General features: G+C 39.7%; 1 protein-coding gene across 3 annotated transcripts in view; it reads right to left on the bottom strand.

Moving 5' to 3' along the window:
* col21a1 (collagen, type XXI, alpha 1) overlaps window positions 1-16700 on the bottom strand; it is a 36606-nt gene that overhangs the window by 18925 nt on the left and 981 nt on the right. Inside the window, exons 2-9 of one of the 3 annotated variants that reach the window (XM_058059153.1) lie at window positions 14160-14337; window positions 11849-12910; window positions 5930-6049; window positions 5305-5865; window positions 4193-4358; window positions 3890-4118; window positions 1897-2070; window positions 178-255 (exon numbers count right to left, since the gene is read on the bottom strand). In XM_058059153.1, coding sequence (XP_057915136.1) covers window positions 178-255; window positions 1897-2070; window positions 3890-4118; window positions 4193-4358; window positions 5305-5865; window positions 5930-6026 — 1305 coding nt within the window. In that variant the 5' untranslated portion in view covers window positions 6027-6049; window positions 11849-12910; window positions 14160-14337. The remainder of the gene's footprint in view (window positions 1-177; window positions 256-1896; window positions 2071-3889; window positions 4119-4192; window positions 4359-5304; window positions 5866-5929; window positions 6050-11848; window positions 12911-14159; window positions 14338-16700) is intronic. The other 2 variants (XM_058059154.1, XM_058059155.1) reach the window with 2 other exon arrangements.

Below are 16700 nucleotides of genomic sequence, written 5' to 3'. Positions count from 1 at the left end.
ATGGGCGGACAAAATCGTATCGTGCTATGTGTACGTTTAACTGATGATAAAACTGTGTGGTGTGTTTACAGAGTGGAAATGTGATGTGATTGTCAAGAGTGAGAGGGAGGTGAGAAGACGTTATCTGTTGGACAGAATAAATACAAGGACACCCCAGTTAGAGGCTCTTCTACGTACCACTCCCGGTATTTCACATGCAGTCTCACGGTTATTCTGCTCAGGGTCACAGTAGATGCGCAACTTCTGGATTTCAAACTGAACATAATGGGTAGAAAAAAAAAGATACAAAAAGACGATGTAAATGAAGCGAACTGAAGTTGCAAAATAGTGTTACTCTGGTGTCACACAATTGGCTTTCTATATTTTCAATATTATTTATTATTATTCAGTCTACAGTTTAGCCTCAAATTATTCAGGAACAGGAAATGACACAAGAAAGTAGCAAAACACGTTGCAAGAGTACAAATTCACTGTCATAACATTTCTATATCTCTAAGTTGATGAAAATATTGTTTCACGTCTAAACTTTCCAAAATGATCAGGGATACAAAATATTCTAAAAGTAAAAATAACCAGTGAAAATGGTGATTTATGTTATTATATTTTTATTTATATACTTTCAATAATATCTTTAGCAGGTCTTACAATCAATACGCATTCATTCAAGTTACTGAACTCAACATTTTGTCAGGGTATGAATCATTTTGAGAGTTGAAAACAAAAGTAAAGGGTCTTTTATAGTGAACAACAACAACATTGGCAGACAGGGCAGACTTAATTTGAAGGCTACCCGAAATCACAACTGCATGCACACTGTGGAGCGAGCAAGTAACTACAACAGCAGAAGATCACATACAGATAAGATGATGCATGACATGATCACATTCATTATGTAATGTGATAGACGGTTTACAGTAACTGTTTTGGTTGTGATGTAGTTTTTATTGAGGGGACAAGGAGGCCTCTATTTGGGGAAATGTGCTTATTTGTTTCACGTAGCAAAATGCCTGCCGATTAACTGGAAGTCCCGTATTTGGCCCTTATTTACCACCACTCTCCCATTTGAATTGTTTCCTATATTTTTCCCATTTATTAACATTTCTGGGGGTAAAAAATGTCTACTGGTCTGCTCTGCAACACTGGAGCATCCTTTGCGTATCTCATTTTGTAGTCAGTAAAGTCAGGCCTTCCAAATAAAAGCATCATAAAGACCATAATTTTGCTTATTTTTCCCAATTTTCTGAAAAAAGAATAAAAATTGCAAATGTTGACAGCTATGATAATATATACAATATTTGAGGAAGTTTAATAAGGTCTATTGAAGCACTACGCAGCTACGTGATGAAACTGCTTGGAAATGATGGCACACAAACCCATCATTAAAAGTCTTTATTTGGTATTTTATTGGGGGGGCTGGTAAATTGGTTCCACAATGTCCCACAGACTATTTGACATTGATGACCCTGGAAGTAAGAAGCTTATGTACTAAAGCAACATGATAACAGGATGTTTTTACAGAGTGAAATATCATTTCAATTTTTTTGGACTATTCCCAACAATTGTTTTTCCTGGACATGTACGGTATTATTTAGCATAAATTACCCTTTTATGCTGATGGATAGAAACGGCTGTAGTATGTAATTTTAGTCCAGTGACCATAATTATAGCAACCACTGCCACAATCAAGTCTAAACAGCAAAATTGTTTACATCTGTATCTGAGGAGTTTTGAACTGCAAGCTGTTGCTACTGTTGCGTAACTAGAGGTTTATCATAAACCCACTGATAATTATAGGATGTTTTGTACAAAATCATGAAAACAACATATTATACAAAAAATATATTGTAAAATTGTTATTTTATTTAAATACATTTTATTAATACTGACAGTACTTACCGGTACAGTTGTTTCTTTCCGGACATACTTTCCAACTTGAGTTTTTCCATTGATGAAAATGCCAACAGGAGGCTCCAAGGACAGAGATTCTATTTCCAGATCGTCGACATACAGAGTGACATCTTCCTCAGTGACCAGCAGTCGCAGTTGATGCCATTTCTCATCAAAAAGTTTCTTTGGCCATCGAACAATTGAAGGGAAAAAAAAACAGAAAATTGTCATTAACCTTTAGATGCATAAGTGGGTCAAAAATGACCCGGTCAGGTTGTTTTCTTGAAATATCTTCGTAATGAAAAATTTTTAACATTTCATATGCAAGGTATTCCTCAAAAAACATGTTTTGATATCATGCCGTTCACATTTTTAACTTATCTTTTATACAGTTTAAGATTTTTTTGTTTTTATGTTACTACCCCAACCTTCCATAAGAGGGTCAAAAATGACCCGGTCAGGTTGTTTTCTTGAAATATCTTCATAATGAAAAAATGCTATCATTCCATATTCCAGGTATTCCTCAAAAACATATTTTTGATATCATACCATTCACATTTTTAACTTATCTTTTATACATTTTAAGAATTTTTTGTTTTTGTGTTACTACCCCAGCCTTCCATAAGTGGGTCAAAAATGACCCTGTCAGGTTGTTTTCTTGAAATATCTTCGTAATGAAAAATTGTTATCATTTCATATTCCAGGTATTCCTCAAAAACATATTTTTGATATCATACTATTCACATTTTTAACTTATCTTTTATACATTTTAAGAAATTTTTGTTTTTGTGTTACTACCCCAACCTTCCATAAGTGGGTCAAAAATGACCCTGTCAGGTTGTTTTCTTGAAATATCTTTGTAATGAAAAATTGTTATCATTTCATACTCCAGGTATTCCTCAAAAACATATTTTTGATATCATACCATTCACATTTTTAACGTACCTTTATGCAACACACAATGGATCCTCACATTTTCTATTGTTGTACAGGGTCATTTTCTTTTTCAAAGATGGAAAAAAGTGGAAAATTAAGATGTTTCTAACATGAAATCATTCTTGTGTGGTCATAAATATAATATTAAATATCATACAAGTGATTATTCCAAACCAAAATGGCAAAATTGGCATAAAAACGTATTGATTCTAGTATGGGAACATATGGAAGACTGTAGGTACGAGTCACTCGTGCATCTAAGGGTTTAAGGCAGATGGGTGATAGGATAGAAAAATAGTAGATTAAGCCTTTCACGGTAATATACATGTTGCATGTATTTTTTTCGCTAAATAACCATTTATGTACATGTTTCTTTGGCACTAAGCATGAGTATTTGACAGAAGGAGATAATGACCCCTAAAAGTGATACTGCCTCATCTGGGTAAAAACGTGCAAGAATGAGCTGCTTTAAGTCCTTCTTATTGTATTACCAGCTGGTCAAGTGTAAAGCTCAAATGTTCTGTTTTGTTTAAGTGCAAAGGAAATGATGGGTGCACCCACACTTGTCTCTCTCCCAAAACCTTTCTGAGGAGCCAGCATTTGAACTGACCCTTTCAGTGTTCTCAGCGCTGTGCTAATGACCTCCACAAGGAGGGTGCTACGTGGTCCCTCTGCGCTAAGCACAGCTGCTGTAAACATTCATTCATCCCACTGTATGTTAAACTTTTAAACAGGCATACGGCTTCCTGATGCTACTGCATCATGGCATTGATGCAGACTAGCTCCTCCCAATCCCAACGCCCTGGCCAGCTGCTTTAGGTATCGTCATGGTAGAGTAGCTTTCTAGTATATGATAATTCCCCAAGGACCGAGGATACAGCTCGCTAAACAGCCTTGTTCAGAGCAGCCGGTCGAGCCTGAGTGAGGGCTGGGAAATGATGTTATCATGTGTGCATCCAACAACACCGCAGATCTCTTTAGCGCCCGGCTTGGACTTTGTAATAAAAATGTACAGTGTAGTCACTTGCAAGAAACGTTTGCCTCCAAAAAAAAACTCCCAACGTACCATGGCTGTGTTTTGGGAAAACGTAACATCTTGTGTTCCACTTAATGATTCACTGGTTGTGGTGAACTTGACAGTGCCATCACGTCCATTCAGAGTGACTGCCATTTGAGGTCTCCCATCACGGGTCTGGATCCTCCACAGGTCCCACTCCTCCAACGCCACCGATCCCTTGTATCTCAGGGTGGCCACGAATACATAGGACGGCGGGAGACCATCAGGGAAAAGTGTCCTGAAAACAACACATTCATTCAATTTGAATACAAACAAGAACAATGAAGAGAGGATTAAGCGTCTTGTGATTACCTTGTGGCTTCACTCAAGTCTATACGAGGTGTCACCTCGTAAGCTTTAGTGCCATGGTATGTTCCTTTTGTCTTCTTGGCTTTTTTGGCCAAATTTAAATGGAGTAGAATATCAAATCCTTTCTCATCTCTGGAATCAATCGGTATTCTTGCAGGACAAACAGTCTCTGGAAAAAAGAAAAGGTACTGTAAAAACCGAACTGCTAATGTCCTGTGACTCTTGTCTCCTGATAACACTGCAATTTTAACTGGGCGGGTTTTAACTGGACAGGTTGATATCCCAGACGTAGAGCTGTCTTCGACTAAGCATCATTTTATCGTCGGTCAGATATTGTTATTTTTTGTTTAGTTTTTAAAACTCATTTTAAAAATCAAAATCTCATTTGCAAAAAAAAACACTCATGTAAACAAATAAACACGGCATGCGTGCAACAACATTCATTCATTCATTTTCTACCGCTTTTCCTCACGAGGGTCACGGGGGTGCTGGAGCCTATCCCAGCTGTCTTCGAGCGAGAGGCGGGGTACACCCTGGACTGGTCGCCAGCCAATCACAGGGCACATATAGACAAACAACCATTCACACTCACATTCATACCTATGGACAATTTGGAGTCGCCAATTAACCTAGCATTTTTTTTTTGGAATGTGGGAGGAAACCGGAGTACCCGGAGAAAACCCACGCATGCACGGGGAGAATCGTGCAACAACAGTACCGTTATTTATTTAGTGACACAGAAAGCAGTGCACTGTCCAACTTTAGACTTACCGGTTTCAGGCGCTGTTCTTTTTGCCCAAAGTGTGTGCTGGCCGGACAGCACAATATCATTGTCTGGTTTCGGATCAAATATGGACCCTATAAAACTTGTACTCCTGGCAGTTTTGTGCATGTACTAAAATCAGTGGTACATATTTGACAATGATATTTTTTTGAATCTGTACCCTAAACCTGACCACTAGTCACAGAAATCCCAACAACTCCTCCGATCTGAGTCGTTGAACAGTCGCCTATTGTTAGATACCACTACCCAAAAGTGTGACTGAATCAAGAGTTCTCATGCTAACAACCATAACAACTCTTATTTGTCCTTTCTGTTTCAAACTATTTCTTACCTTCACACAGTTTCTGTCGTATGATCTGTATGATCCTGGAAATACCTTTGTAGTCCTCCACGGAGAAGACATATGTTGAAAAAGGCTTGTTGGCAATGTCTCTCAACTGTGCCTCCTCTGTCTCGGACCCCACACCAATAGCAAACAAAATGACTCCTTTCCTCCTTGCGGCCTCCGCCGCCTTCTGAACTTCATCTTGAGACTTCCCGTCAGTGAGGACAACAGCAATTCGAGATACGCCCATCGGACTGCGTTCGGAAAGGCCAAACAATTTGTCTGTGGCAAACTCAATGGCCGTGCCCGTCCTGGTGTTTCCTCCCATGTACTCGATGGATTCCATTGCTCCGATGAGATCTTCGGTGGTGGAATACTTCCCCAGAGGTATTTCTAAAACAGGATCATCTGTGTACTGGACAACACCTACTTGGGTAAACTTGTGTCCAATTTTGAAATTTGTGGTTATGTTGACAAGCCACCGCTTTACTATTTCAAAGTTAACATCTTCGACACTCCAAGAACCATCTACAATAAATACTAAATCGCCTGGTGCGGTCCTACAACCTGAGGAAGACAGAAAACGTTAGCAATGGGATATCTTTTTGGGACTACAAAGGTTACTTCTTACTTCTTAGGTCTTCATCTTGTGCTGCATTAAGCCAATGAAGAAGCATGAAGCACAGGCATCTAAAGACATAAGGCATGGACGCTGCTTTGTAAGCCATCGTGCTCCAACTTCCAATTGTACCTATAAAGAAAGCAGAAAAACACAATATAATATATTATACATCATAAAGTATACTAATGTTCTAAGTCAGGGGTGCTCACACTTTTTCAGCATGCGAGCTACTTTTAAAATGACTGAGTCAAAATGATCTACCCACTACAAAAATGCAAAACATCTATTTATTTTCAAATGTATTGAGGATTATTTGTACGTACAATGTATGTTGATGTACCTTACATAACCAAATGAGCCAATATTGCAAAACACACATAATTAACTATTAACATTTTTTGTAATTACCTGAGTTTACTTTGATGACTTGCACTGAATTGAACCAGCCAGGGATGCATAGTCCGGACAGTAGCTGCTGATAGCCAGCCTCAAGCACACTTCCAAATGTTTATCAGTCATGGATAATATCCGTATCATAATATCCGTATAATATTCCATATCCGTATGGAAGTGATATGTTTTTTTGCCTTTTTACTTGGTCCAGCTCCTTCACTCATTTTAGTGACCATAAACTTTAGCGAGGGCTTAAAATCTTGCAAATTACGCATGAGCGGTGACCTAAAGGTCAAAATTCAGTTGTCATCTGACTGGTTGTCCTGTATGTCAATCAAGTAACGGGGATGGATGATAGGCTGACATCGTAAGTTCTGCTGCACTTAGAGACGTTGTTTGATTTGATTGGTCGCCCGAAGGGCAACATTCAGTTGTCATCTGAATGGCTGCCCTGTATATCAATCAAGTGACGGCATTGATGCTATAGGATGATATTTTTTTAATGTCACGCCGCGATCGACCAGCGATCGACCAGTACCACCTCCGCGATCGACCGGTAGCTCGCGATCGACTTAATGAGCACCCCTGTTCTAAGTCTATTGAATGGCCTCATCCCTCCTGGTGGCCATTAGAAAGACTGCAGGAGTAAGTAAGGTTTTCACACACTTTTCAGTGGTCTTTGCCAAGGACTTGATCCCCACATCCATCCTGTTGCTCAACTTTCAACGCCTTTGGCAAACCAGAGCATTTTTCTTTCAGACCTGATCCACCACATCCTCACACGACACTGTCAGCTCAACTTAAATGAATAGTTCATTGAAGCTACAATGTAACCGCAATTATCCTTTAACTAATGCTCATTCTTTCCTGTGGGATCCTTTAAATCTCAGAACAAACCTTACTTAGTCCAAGTCCTATAAATATCTCCTTCATAAATTCATGCCAGTACTCGTCCTTCACATGCCTTAAAATGCTTTATTGTTTTTCCGCTGTTAGCTCAGTAAATTCAAGTATTCAAATATATATTTGTTTGTGTCATGAATTGTGTGGCTGTGGCTTGGGATAATGCACAGCTCATAATTTCATCATCGTCATTCTGCATACTCTCATATCCATGCCATGTTGAGGCAGCTTTCTTTGACTGTATTCAATTACTAAATAATGGCTGCACGGCGGACGAGTGGTTAGCGCGCAGGCCTCACAGCTAGGAGACCGGAGTTCAATGCCACCCTCGGCCATCTCTGTGTGGCGTTTGCATGCGTGGGTTTTCTCCGGGTACTCCGGTTTCCTCCCACATTCCAAAAACATGCTAAGTTAATTAGCCACTCGAAATTGTCCATAGGTATGAATGTGAGTGTGAATGGTTGTTTGTCTATATGTGCCCTGTGATTGGCTGGCAGCTGTAACCCTTGTGACGATAAGCAGTAGAAAATGAATGAATGAATGATTTAACTGCCATCCAAAGGGGCCTCTAGTAAACAACAGTCTCACAATTCACTTTCTTATAGACGGCACTGCTACTCTCTTTACTTTAGGCTGACTATGTGAATAATTTTTCCATAATGGCCTGATTTTTTGGTAGACAACAGAATTCATGCTTCCGATTATCACAGCAAGTTTTCCAGGCCCTGAAGCAGCAAAACAGTCCCAGACATCACACTACCACCACCATATTTTACTGTTGGTATGATGTTCTTTTTTGAAATACAATGTAATGGGACACACACCTCGTCAGACCACAGGGTATTTTCTTTTTGTTCTTTTGCTCAGCAGTGGTTTTTGTCTTGGAACTCTGCCATGCAGGCCGTTTTTGCCCAGAGTCTTACGTTACAGTGGAGTCATGAACATTGACCTAAACTGAGACTAAAATGAGGCCTTAGTTCTTTGAATGTTGTTGTGGGGTCTTTTGTGACCTCTTGGATGATTTGTTGCTGTGCTCTTGGGGTCATTTTGTTTGGCCGGTCATTCCTGGGATGGTTTCACGACTGTTCCATGTTTTAGCAATTTGTGGATAGTGGCTCTCACTGTGGTTCGCTGGAGTCCCAAAGCTTTACAAATGGCTTTATAACCTTTCCCAGAACATTGTTTGTTTGCACTGCAGTAACACACTTTGCCTTCTGTGGACGCATGATGTAAAAGAAAGCAGTTCCCTAGCATGTGTTGACAAGAAAAATAGATCAGTAAAAATCCTGAATGTAGCACGTATCAAAGACACCATGCCAAATTTCTGGTTTTGCATCAGTGTCATTTTCATTATTGTCTAATTTTGATGAAAAAACTGAGAAATAACATGCAAATGAAGTGCAGATGCATACCCTGTTAATGCACATGTTTTGGATGCAGCACAACGGCAAATTGGTGCGCAGTGAGGTGTTTTGGAAATCATAGCAGCTTAAACGTCAATTCCACCGTTTTGTACTATTTATTTGTCTTTGTGACATATTTTCACATGTCACAATGTGCAAACGTAACATATTCGCATCAAAAGATCCTTTTCCAAGAAAAAGTCAGAATCATTCCGTGCTATTCTGTCTCCCTTCACATCACTCCACGCTGTCAACTGTTGTGCACCAAGATGGGATGGAACCAGCATTAAAATGTCTGGGCCACACTTGATGAATCTGCCTTGATTATGATGTCCATCCTTAAGAGGATTGGACAAACTGACTGCAAATGAGACACATGGGAGCCAGCAGCAGACCTTCGATCACCAAAGTTGTTTCTTTGCGATATTCTTTGCCATATTGGCTTTCAAACATGTGGAAGAGAGAAACTGCTGACATACTGAAAGGCGGGAATGCAAATGAGGACCAGATATTCTGCAAAATACTGTGAGAAGCAGGACTTCTGGAAGACATCACATTTGCATAGAAATGACAATAGTATAAATGTTGTTTCACATTGTGACACGAGCAAAGAGTAGCTGCACCCTACTGCTCTTCGCAAATCATCTATCCCTTTTCAGCGGCGTTAACATGACACCATTTTTCCACCACATTAAATCAACATTGAAGCAGTTCTCTTGAACAATGCTTCATCTAGTTGGGAAAGCCATTTTATTCCAAACTTTCCTCCACCAGAGAGTTCGAGGAGACTGGAAACCCCCTCATTGGCAGGGTCCAACCTCGATGACTTTCTCCTCAACTGACTTTCCCCCAAACGGAGTGTTTCTACACCTCTACTTGAACCACATGGAATTCATTTACACCCGTCAGACAGACAAATTCCCAACTGTCCACCGCCTCCAAACACATGTACTTCATGATGAGGGAGAGCAGCCTTCAGCGTGGAATAAGATGCTACCGAATACATGCTGTGAGCTTTGAAATGCATGTCTCAGATTTAGCATGGTCTAACACAGGAGTGTCCCAGCTTTTGGATGTAATGGCGTTTTGTAAAGCAACACGTGTAGATATGCTTAATGAAAAAGCCTATTATTAATGTATTTCACAGTTTTTTAAATTTTATTTAAACTTTCTTCTTAAGTCATCGTTGTAAATGTTCTTTTCATAATATTATGACTTCTTACATAGCTTACATCAGGGGTGCTCACACTTTTTCAGCATGCGAGCTACTTTTAAAATGACCGAGTCAAAATGATCTACCCACTACAAAAATGCAAAACATCTATTTATTTTCAAATGTATTGAGGATTATTTGTACGTACAATGTATGTTGATGTACCTTACATAACCAAATGAGCCAATATTGCAAAACACACATAATTAACTATTAACATTTTTTGTAATTACCTGAGTTTACTTTGATGACTTGCACTGAATTGAACCAGCCAGGGATGCATAGTCCGGACAGTAGCTGCTGATAGCCAGCCTCAAGCACACTTCCAAATGTTTATCAGTCATGGATAATATCCGTATCATAATATCCGTATAATATTCCATATCCGTATGGAAGTGATATGTTTTTTGCCTTTTTACTTGGTCCAGTTTTTGCCTTTTTACTTGGTCCAGCTCCTTCACTCATTTTAGTGACCATAAACTTTAGCGAGGGCTTAAAATCTCGCAATTCGCCGACTAGCTTAGCACTTTGCATCGTTGTTTACGCATGAGCGGTGACCTAAAGGTCAAAATTCAGTTGTCATCTGACTGGTTGTCCTGTATGTCAATCAAGTAACGGGGATGGATGATAGGCTGACATCGTAAGTTCTGCTGCACTTAGAGACGTTGTTTGATTTGATTGGTCGCCCGAAGGGCAACATTCAGTTGTCATCTGAATGGCTGCCCTGTATATCAATCAAGTGACGGCATTGATGCTGGGATGATATTTTTTTAATGTCACGCCGCGATCGACCAGCGATCGACCAGTACCACCTCCGCGATCGACCGGTAGCTCGCGATCGACTTAATGAGCACCCCTGGCTTACATATTATAAATAAGGAATATGTACCAAAATCTGAAATAGGTAATGGAAAGCATATTTGTCCTGGAAAAATATGCCTTATAACTTAGTTCATAGTTCATCACCGGTGATGTCGCGCAAAATATCAAGTCTCATTTAGATTTGTCTTTGTTTTTGAGGGGGGTTATGTGTGATTTAACCACAAGTATATCAGTAATTGTATGAAAAGTGGCATGATAACCACTGTGCAGGAAATGTATATTTTACCAGGACATACAAAAGTGTTTTGCTGCTTCCTACAATATCAGCAATATGATAATAGACATGATTAGATACTAACAGAACTAGCATGGAGCTGAAATCATAATGTCTAATGACTAGCAGAGAAATGGGGCATGAAAACGTATTTTTATGATAAAAACTGTTGCGTATCAAATGAATAAACATTACACACAAGATTTGCTTATTCATAAAACACCACCAAGTAACATTATCTTTCTGCAAACACCTTCATCTTCCAATACATGTCTGACAGAGTAGTTTTGCTTTATTTTAATTTTACTATACACACTAGTTTACTTATCTTCAGAGCTAATACTCGCTAATACTACCAACGCTTACTTGAAACACCAAAGGCATTATAATGGTGATAGTTTGAGCTAGGAATGAATGAATGTACTTAACTTGCCCTATTGAGGTTATACAGCACTTATCTTATATACATTTAGCAAAAGGAAGCTGCTCTGTTGCAAAATCAACAACTTCCGTGGCTGAAGCGCTGCCAAATTCTCCAAGCGCCAAGAAACCGTGTCAGTAGCGCTCCTTTGAAATCTGCTCCATAACCAGAAGTCTCTAGTCTCTTGCCTCCTAAGCAGGCTTTATATTTACAGGTCCAAGTCACACAGACTGCCCCACATATGCTCTGCATACTGTATTTGCAGCACTAGAAAATGTGAAGTGAGATAGCCAGGAAACTTTCTCCTGACAGGAGCACAAACAAGGGAATGATAAATACACCTAATAGCTTCAGTATGCTCCTCTAAAAAGTAGAAATGTGAAGAATTTTCAACACAATCCATAACTGAATTTGCAAGAGTGACAGTAAACAGCATGCACTGATAGAATGCATATAAGATTGAAGAACCCACTATAAGCACAGGTGCATTGCATCCTACCTGTAAGTGTTCCAAAGTCTTATGTGAATCCGCTTTAATGCTCCTTATTAAGAGTGATCCCTGTTCATTACTGTCTCCACTGCAGGATTGACAGAAAGTGAATGGAGCCGTGCACGTTTTTGTCTGTTGAATGAAAGAAGGCCCTCCCTCAGTCTCTCTGTGTTTCTGCCCTTCTTCTCCTTCTTCTTCCTCTTCTCTGCTCCCCCACTCCACACTCTTACTGGCGTCCGGCCAGCCTCAAGTACCACGGCTGGAAAGAGAAGCCGATAAGGAGAGCATGAAATTTTTAAAACAGACAGCCCATCTCTTGACCGCCCTCAAGGAAAATAATAGTAAGAATGAAAAGAAAGCAGCTTCTTTCCAAGTGTTGCGGGTTTGGATGCAGTGGTGGTTTTGCTGAGGACATAACCGGAGAACATGGAGATTTCTAGAAAACAAGGCAAGCACAAAATCAACCCACAAATATAACTTGTTTGACTCAATTGCACATTCAAATTGCACATTATGCTGTTTGAATGAAAATATATCAATGCCAACCATGCTGTTTCATGGTTGAATGCAACCTATTATTAGTAAAAAAATTGATATGTGTATAGCAAATTTTACATATATTTTGCCTACATTAAGCATTTTCAAGCATAACCTCTGCCGTTACATCCTGGCCGTCTGTCACTCAACTCCCCTGAACACTGAACCAGAACACATTCACAGCAACACACATGAGCACAAGTCATAAACAGATTTTCCAAGTGCTAACTACAAAAATGTCTAAATAAGTGGTCCTATTTCTCGAAAACCAGTCAGGTCTAGAACCGCTTAACGGTGATAAACGAGGGATTACTGTATTGATGCTTTGTTACATACTGTATGTCTGGTCACCCATAAAAATGGCTTCTCTGAGACTGCATCTGTGTGTGTTAAGACGCTACGGACATGTACTGTATACCAACAGCTGTGAGTGACAGTCAAATTTGGGCTGCCAGGTCCAGGTTTCATCCATGTGGTCCCCATCATTGATCATGTGTCTCATTGCAGTGGACTGCACAGGCAAAGACTACTAACCTGCAATGAAAGCAGTTATTCTGGTACTATGTAATCATTTTCTATTAAAAGACAAACGTGTTTCTAGTTTGTTACCAAAGATGCTTCCAGTACTAACACAGCACTCATCTGTCATCATAAATTGAGTGAATGGAAATTTAGAGTAGATAAATAAATTATGACTGCTTCATTGATTTGTCAGGAAATTGGCATTTTAAGAATTGGTGTGTGTTCGTGTGTGTGTGTGTGTGTCAGTAAATTATTTGGGCAATTTACTGTTCACGCTGCACTTTACATTATGTTGTTCATATTTGGTGTCTATTTATTCTCCACATTATGATTATTGTTATTATTTATTATTACTTATCTTCTTTTGTGTCAGTGATATGGGAGCCAGGCAACAACATTTCGTTGGCAATTTCACTACTGTGTTTTTGTGCAATGACAATAAAGGAAGTCTATCTATCTATCTATCTAGAGCAGGGGTGGGCAAACTTTTTGACTCATGGGCCGCATTGAGTTAACAAAATTGTGCGGGGGGCCAGAACACATATTTAACACACATGATTTTACGCTTATAATTTTTAATAATTTTAATAATTTTAATAATTTTAATAATTTTAATAATTTTAATAATTTTAATAATTTTAATAATTTTAATAATTTTAATAATTTTAATAATTTTAATAATTTTAATAATTTTAATAATTTTAATACTTTTTACGCTTATAATTTTACGCCTTGATTTATTTGTCTAATTTTAATTGTCATACTATCAGCTATATGTTTTCATTTCTCCTTTTTTCAGGAGCACTTTAAACATCAGATACATCAAACTACGATTTTTTTTTTTTTTTTACTGAATAAGACATCCGACTTGAAAGTCATGTTGCCAGCTGGTATGTTAAAAGTTGAAATACTAAAAAGCAATTGGCGGGCCGGATTCAAACGTTTGGTGGGCCGCATGTGGCCCCCGGGCCATAGTTTGGCCACCCCTGATCTAGAGGCTCTGACTTTTTCTTTGGCGCCCCCTGTTGATTTGCACGTCTACCTATCTGGACCCCCTTTACGCTTGCACACATTTTGTCCACACATGTTGCATTCCAATGGCGCCAATTAGTAAATTGGTCGTAAACACTTTTGAAGTAAATCATTTTTCAAGAATTAATTGATAAATAATTGTTTTGTGGTTGACTATGGCCTATTATTTGTCAAAAAGTATTAGGCTACATTTAGTATTACATTGATGGGACATGACATATTACATTACCTTCACACTACATGAAGTCCAACATGATCGAGTGAAAACATGTTCTCCTCACACTCCGTGTGGAAGTGGTCAACTGCTGCCTCCCCCCCATTGAAGTGTAATGGGTTTGGCCCACCTCCTGAACCAGAAAAGTGTGGTTTCAACAACGTAAAAATGTGATTTCCCCACAACCGTTTATCTGAAAAAAAGGATGAAAATTGATTGACGTAATTGACGTGTTTTTTTTCTGTCACAAAAACCAAAAGTAATGAGTATCCACTTTGAGAAAAGCAAAACCATAGTCGTATGTCCGCAGACTATCCGAAAGTAGAAATTTCAATTGAGTAATTGACACAAAATATGCACATTTCCCCCACCCCGATGTAAACACAATGTCCAGGTGGGTTGAAGGTAAAGTCCAGTTTGGCCCACAACCTAAAGTAAGCGCTACGTTTTGGCCCCCTGTGCGGCGGACATTGACACCCCTGATGCAGATAATGGTAAAGGACCAGAAGGAAACTACACTAGCAGGTACAACACAAGGATGGGTTGAACAGAGCCAAGGTTAAGTGAAGGTTAAGGGACGATCTGGCACCGAGTCCCACTGCTATACTTAAGAATGCCAGGTGAGTAATTGTTTGCAGGTGTGCAACGGTGCCTTCGCCTCTTACCAATTAGTCTGCAATAAACAAGCAATGATGGCGGTGGATGTGCAAACTCTGCGGCGGCATGGTGGACGAGTGGTTAGCATGTTGTCCACACAGACACACCTGAGTTTGAATCTCCACTTGGGCATCTCTGTGTGGAGTTTGCGTTTTTTTCTCTGGGTACTCCGGTTTCCTCCCACATTCCAAAAACATGCTAGGTTAATTGGGGACTCCAAATTGTCCATAGGTATGAATGTGAGTGTGAATGGTTGTTTGTCGAAAAGTCAAACCAGAAGTCAAAGTCTTAATGGTGGGGATTAAGTGGCATAGAAAATGGATGGTTGGATAGTTATGAACACAATGTGAGCATACCATGAACACACCCTGACCAATGTGCAAACGGTGCATATCAAAGCGTGCATGAGTTGACATGAATGGGTTAGCTTTTCCACCGCCTCTTGGAGCACGTCAGGGGGATTCTGAAAAAATTCTGCAGCCTCTTTGATCTTCCTTGTGAATATCTGTTAATGACTCGTCACAATGCCACACGGCAGTCTAATGGTTAGCATGTTGGCCACACAGTCTGGAAGATTTGGAAGATCTGCATCTCTGTTTCATGTTTTATCCGGGTATTCCGGGTTCCTGCCAACATTCCAAATATAGGTTAATTGGTGACTCTTAATTGTCTATAGGTATGAATGAGTGTGTGAGTGATTGTGATTGTCTCTTGCCCATAGTCAGCTGGGGTAGGCTCCTGAGAGAGAATAAATCTAAATCTGTGCCAACTGGTCCTGAACCTCTGGGTTTGATACTTGTCAACACTGCAAGATGACTCAGAATTTTATGAAATGAAAACTTGATGCTGGAGGATAATGGCTGATGGTTGATGTGATGCCGAGGAAACAAGGAGCGCCAGGAGAAGAATCATTCAGAACTCTTAGTGGGAGTCCCTTTTTGGATGCGTTCCTCCCTTATAGTTCCCTTCTCATACTTCGGGGCAGCAGGTAGTACAAGCAGTTCACAATCCCAAAGATAATACCCAGAGGTAACTTGGGGGGAGATCCTGTCCAATCAAGCAGCAGGTTTTATTGGCTGGGAAATCCGCATTAAAAAAACACACACAGGCCCGGGACTCAAACAATGTTATTTTGGTTGCTGTGAGGTCTCCACATGTCGGTGTCATTATAGTCCTCACTGCTGCAGCTTCTAAAGGCCGTATACGTATTGTATATCATGTACTTAACTGTTGACAGCTCAACTTATGCCGTCGCCAGTTAAATTAAATGAAGCGTGGTAACAGCCACTATGTTATGCTGGCAGCAAAGAATCAGCCGAGGTGGGACTTGTCTTTATGTGTTCACTAAAACAACTGGAAAGAATATGTACAATGTGTTTGTGGTACTGTGTTACAGGTTGGTGAACATGTTTCATAATGATTTTAATAAGTGTAATTGCTTTTTGGAAAGCTGTGTTGGTAAAAAATTATATGATATTACAGTAATTGTAATATTGACATTGTTCTATAGCATAGAATAATGTCGAGCAGCTTAAATCAGTCTTTGCTTAAGGATTTCAATACCAAAAAAGAACACGGCGAACGGCTGATTCCAGTCAACTTTATTTTTCACACTTCCACCACCAGAGCGCAGCACACACACCGATTCCCGCACTTCCTGGTTCACAGGTCATGCTCAAACCGCCCCACATAGCTGGCCAAACACATGCCTGCAACAGAAGAACCAACTGCGTTCGTGGTTTCTCTCGTGTGTATAGAATAAAAAGATATTTGAATACAGCACAATGAAATACATGTATTTGTACGCTTGTGTCTTCGTTGGAATAGGTGTGTATGCTATGTCAGTTGGTTCTTCTGTTGCAGGCATGTGTTTGGCCAGCTATGTGGGGCGGGTTGAGC

The sequence above is a fragment of the Doryrhamphus excisus genome, chromosome 20 (assembly GCF_030265055.1).
Source record: "Doryrhamphus excisus isolate RoL2022-K1 chromosome 20, RoL_Dexc_1.0, whole genome shotgun sequence".
NCBI lineage: Eukaryota > Metazoa > Chordata > Actinopteri > Syngnathiformes > Syngnathidae > Doryrhamphus > Doryrhamphus excisus.
This window is presented reverse-complemented; position numbering and strand designations above follow the sequence as displayed.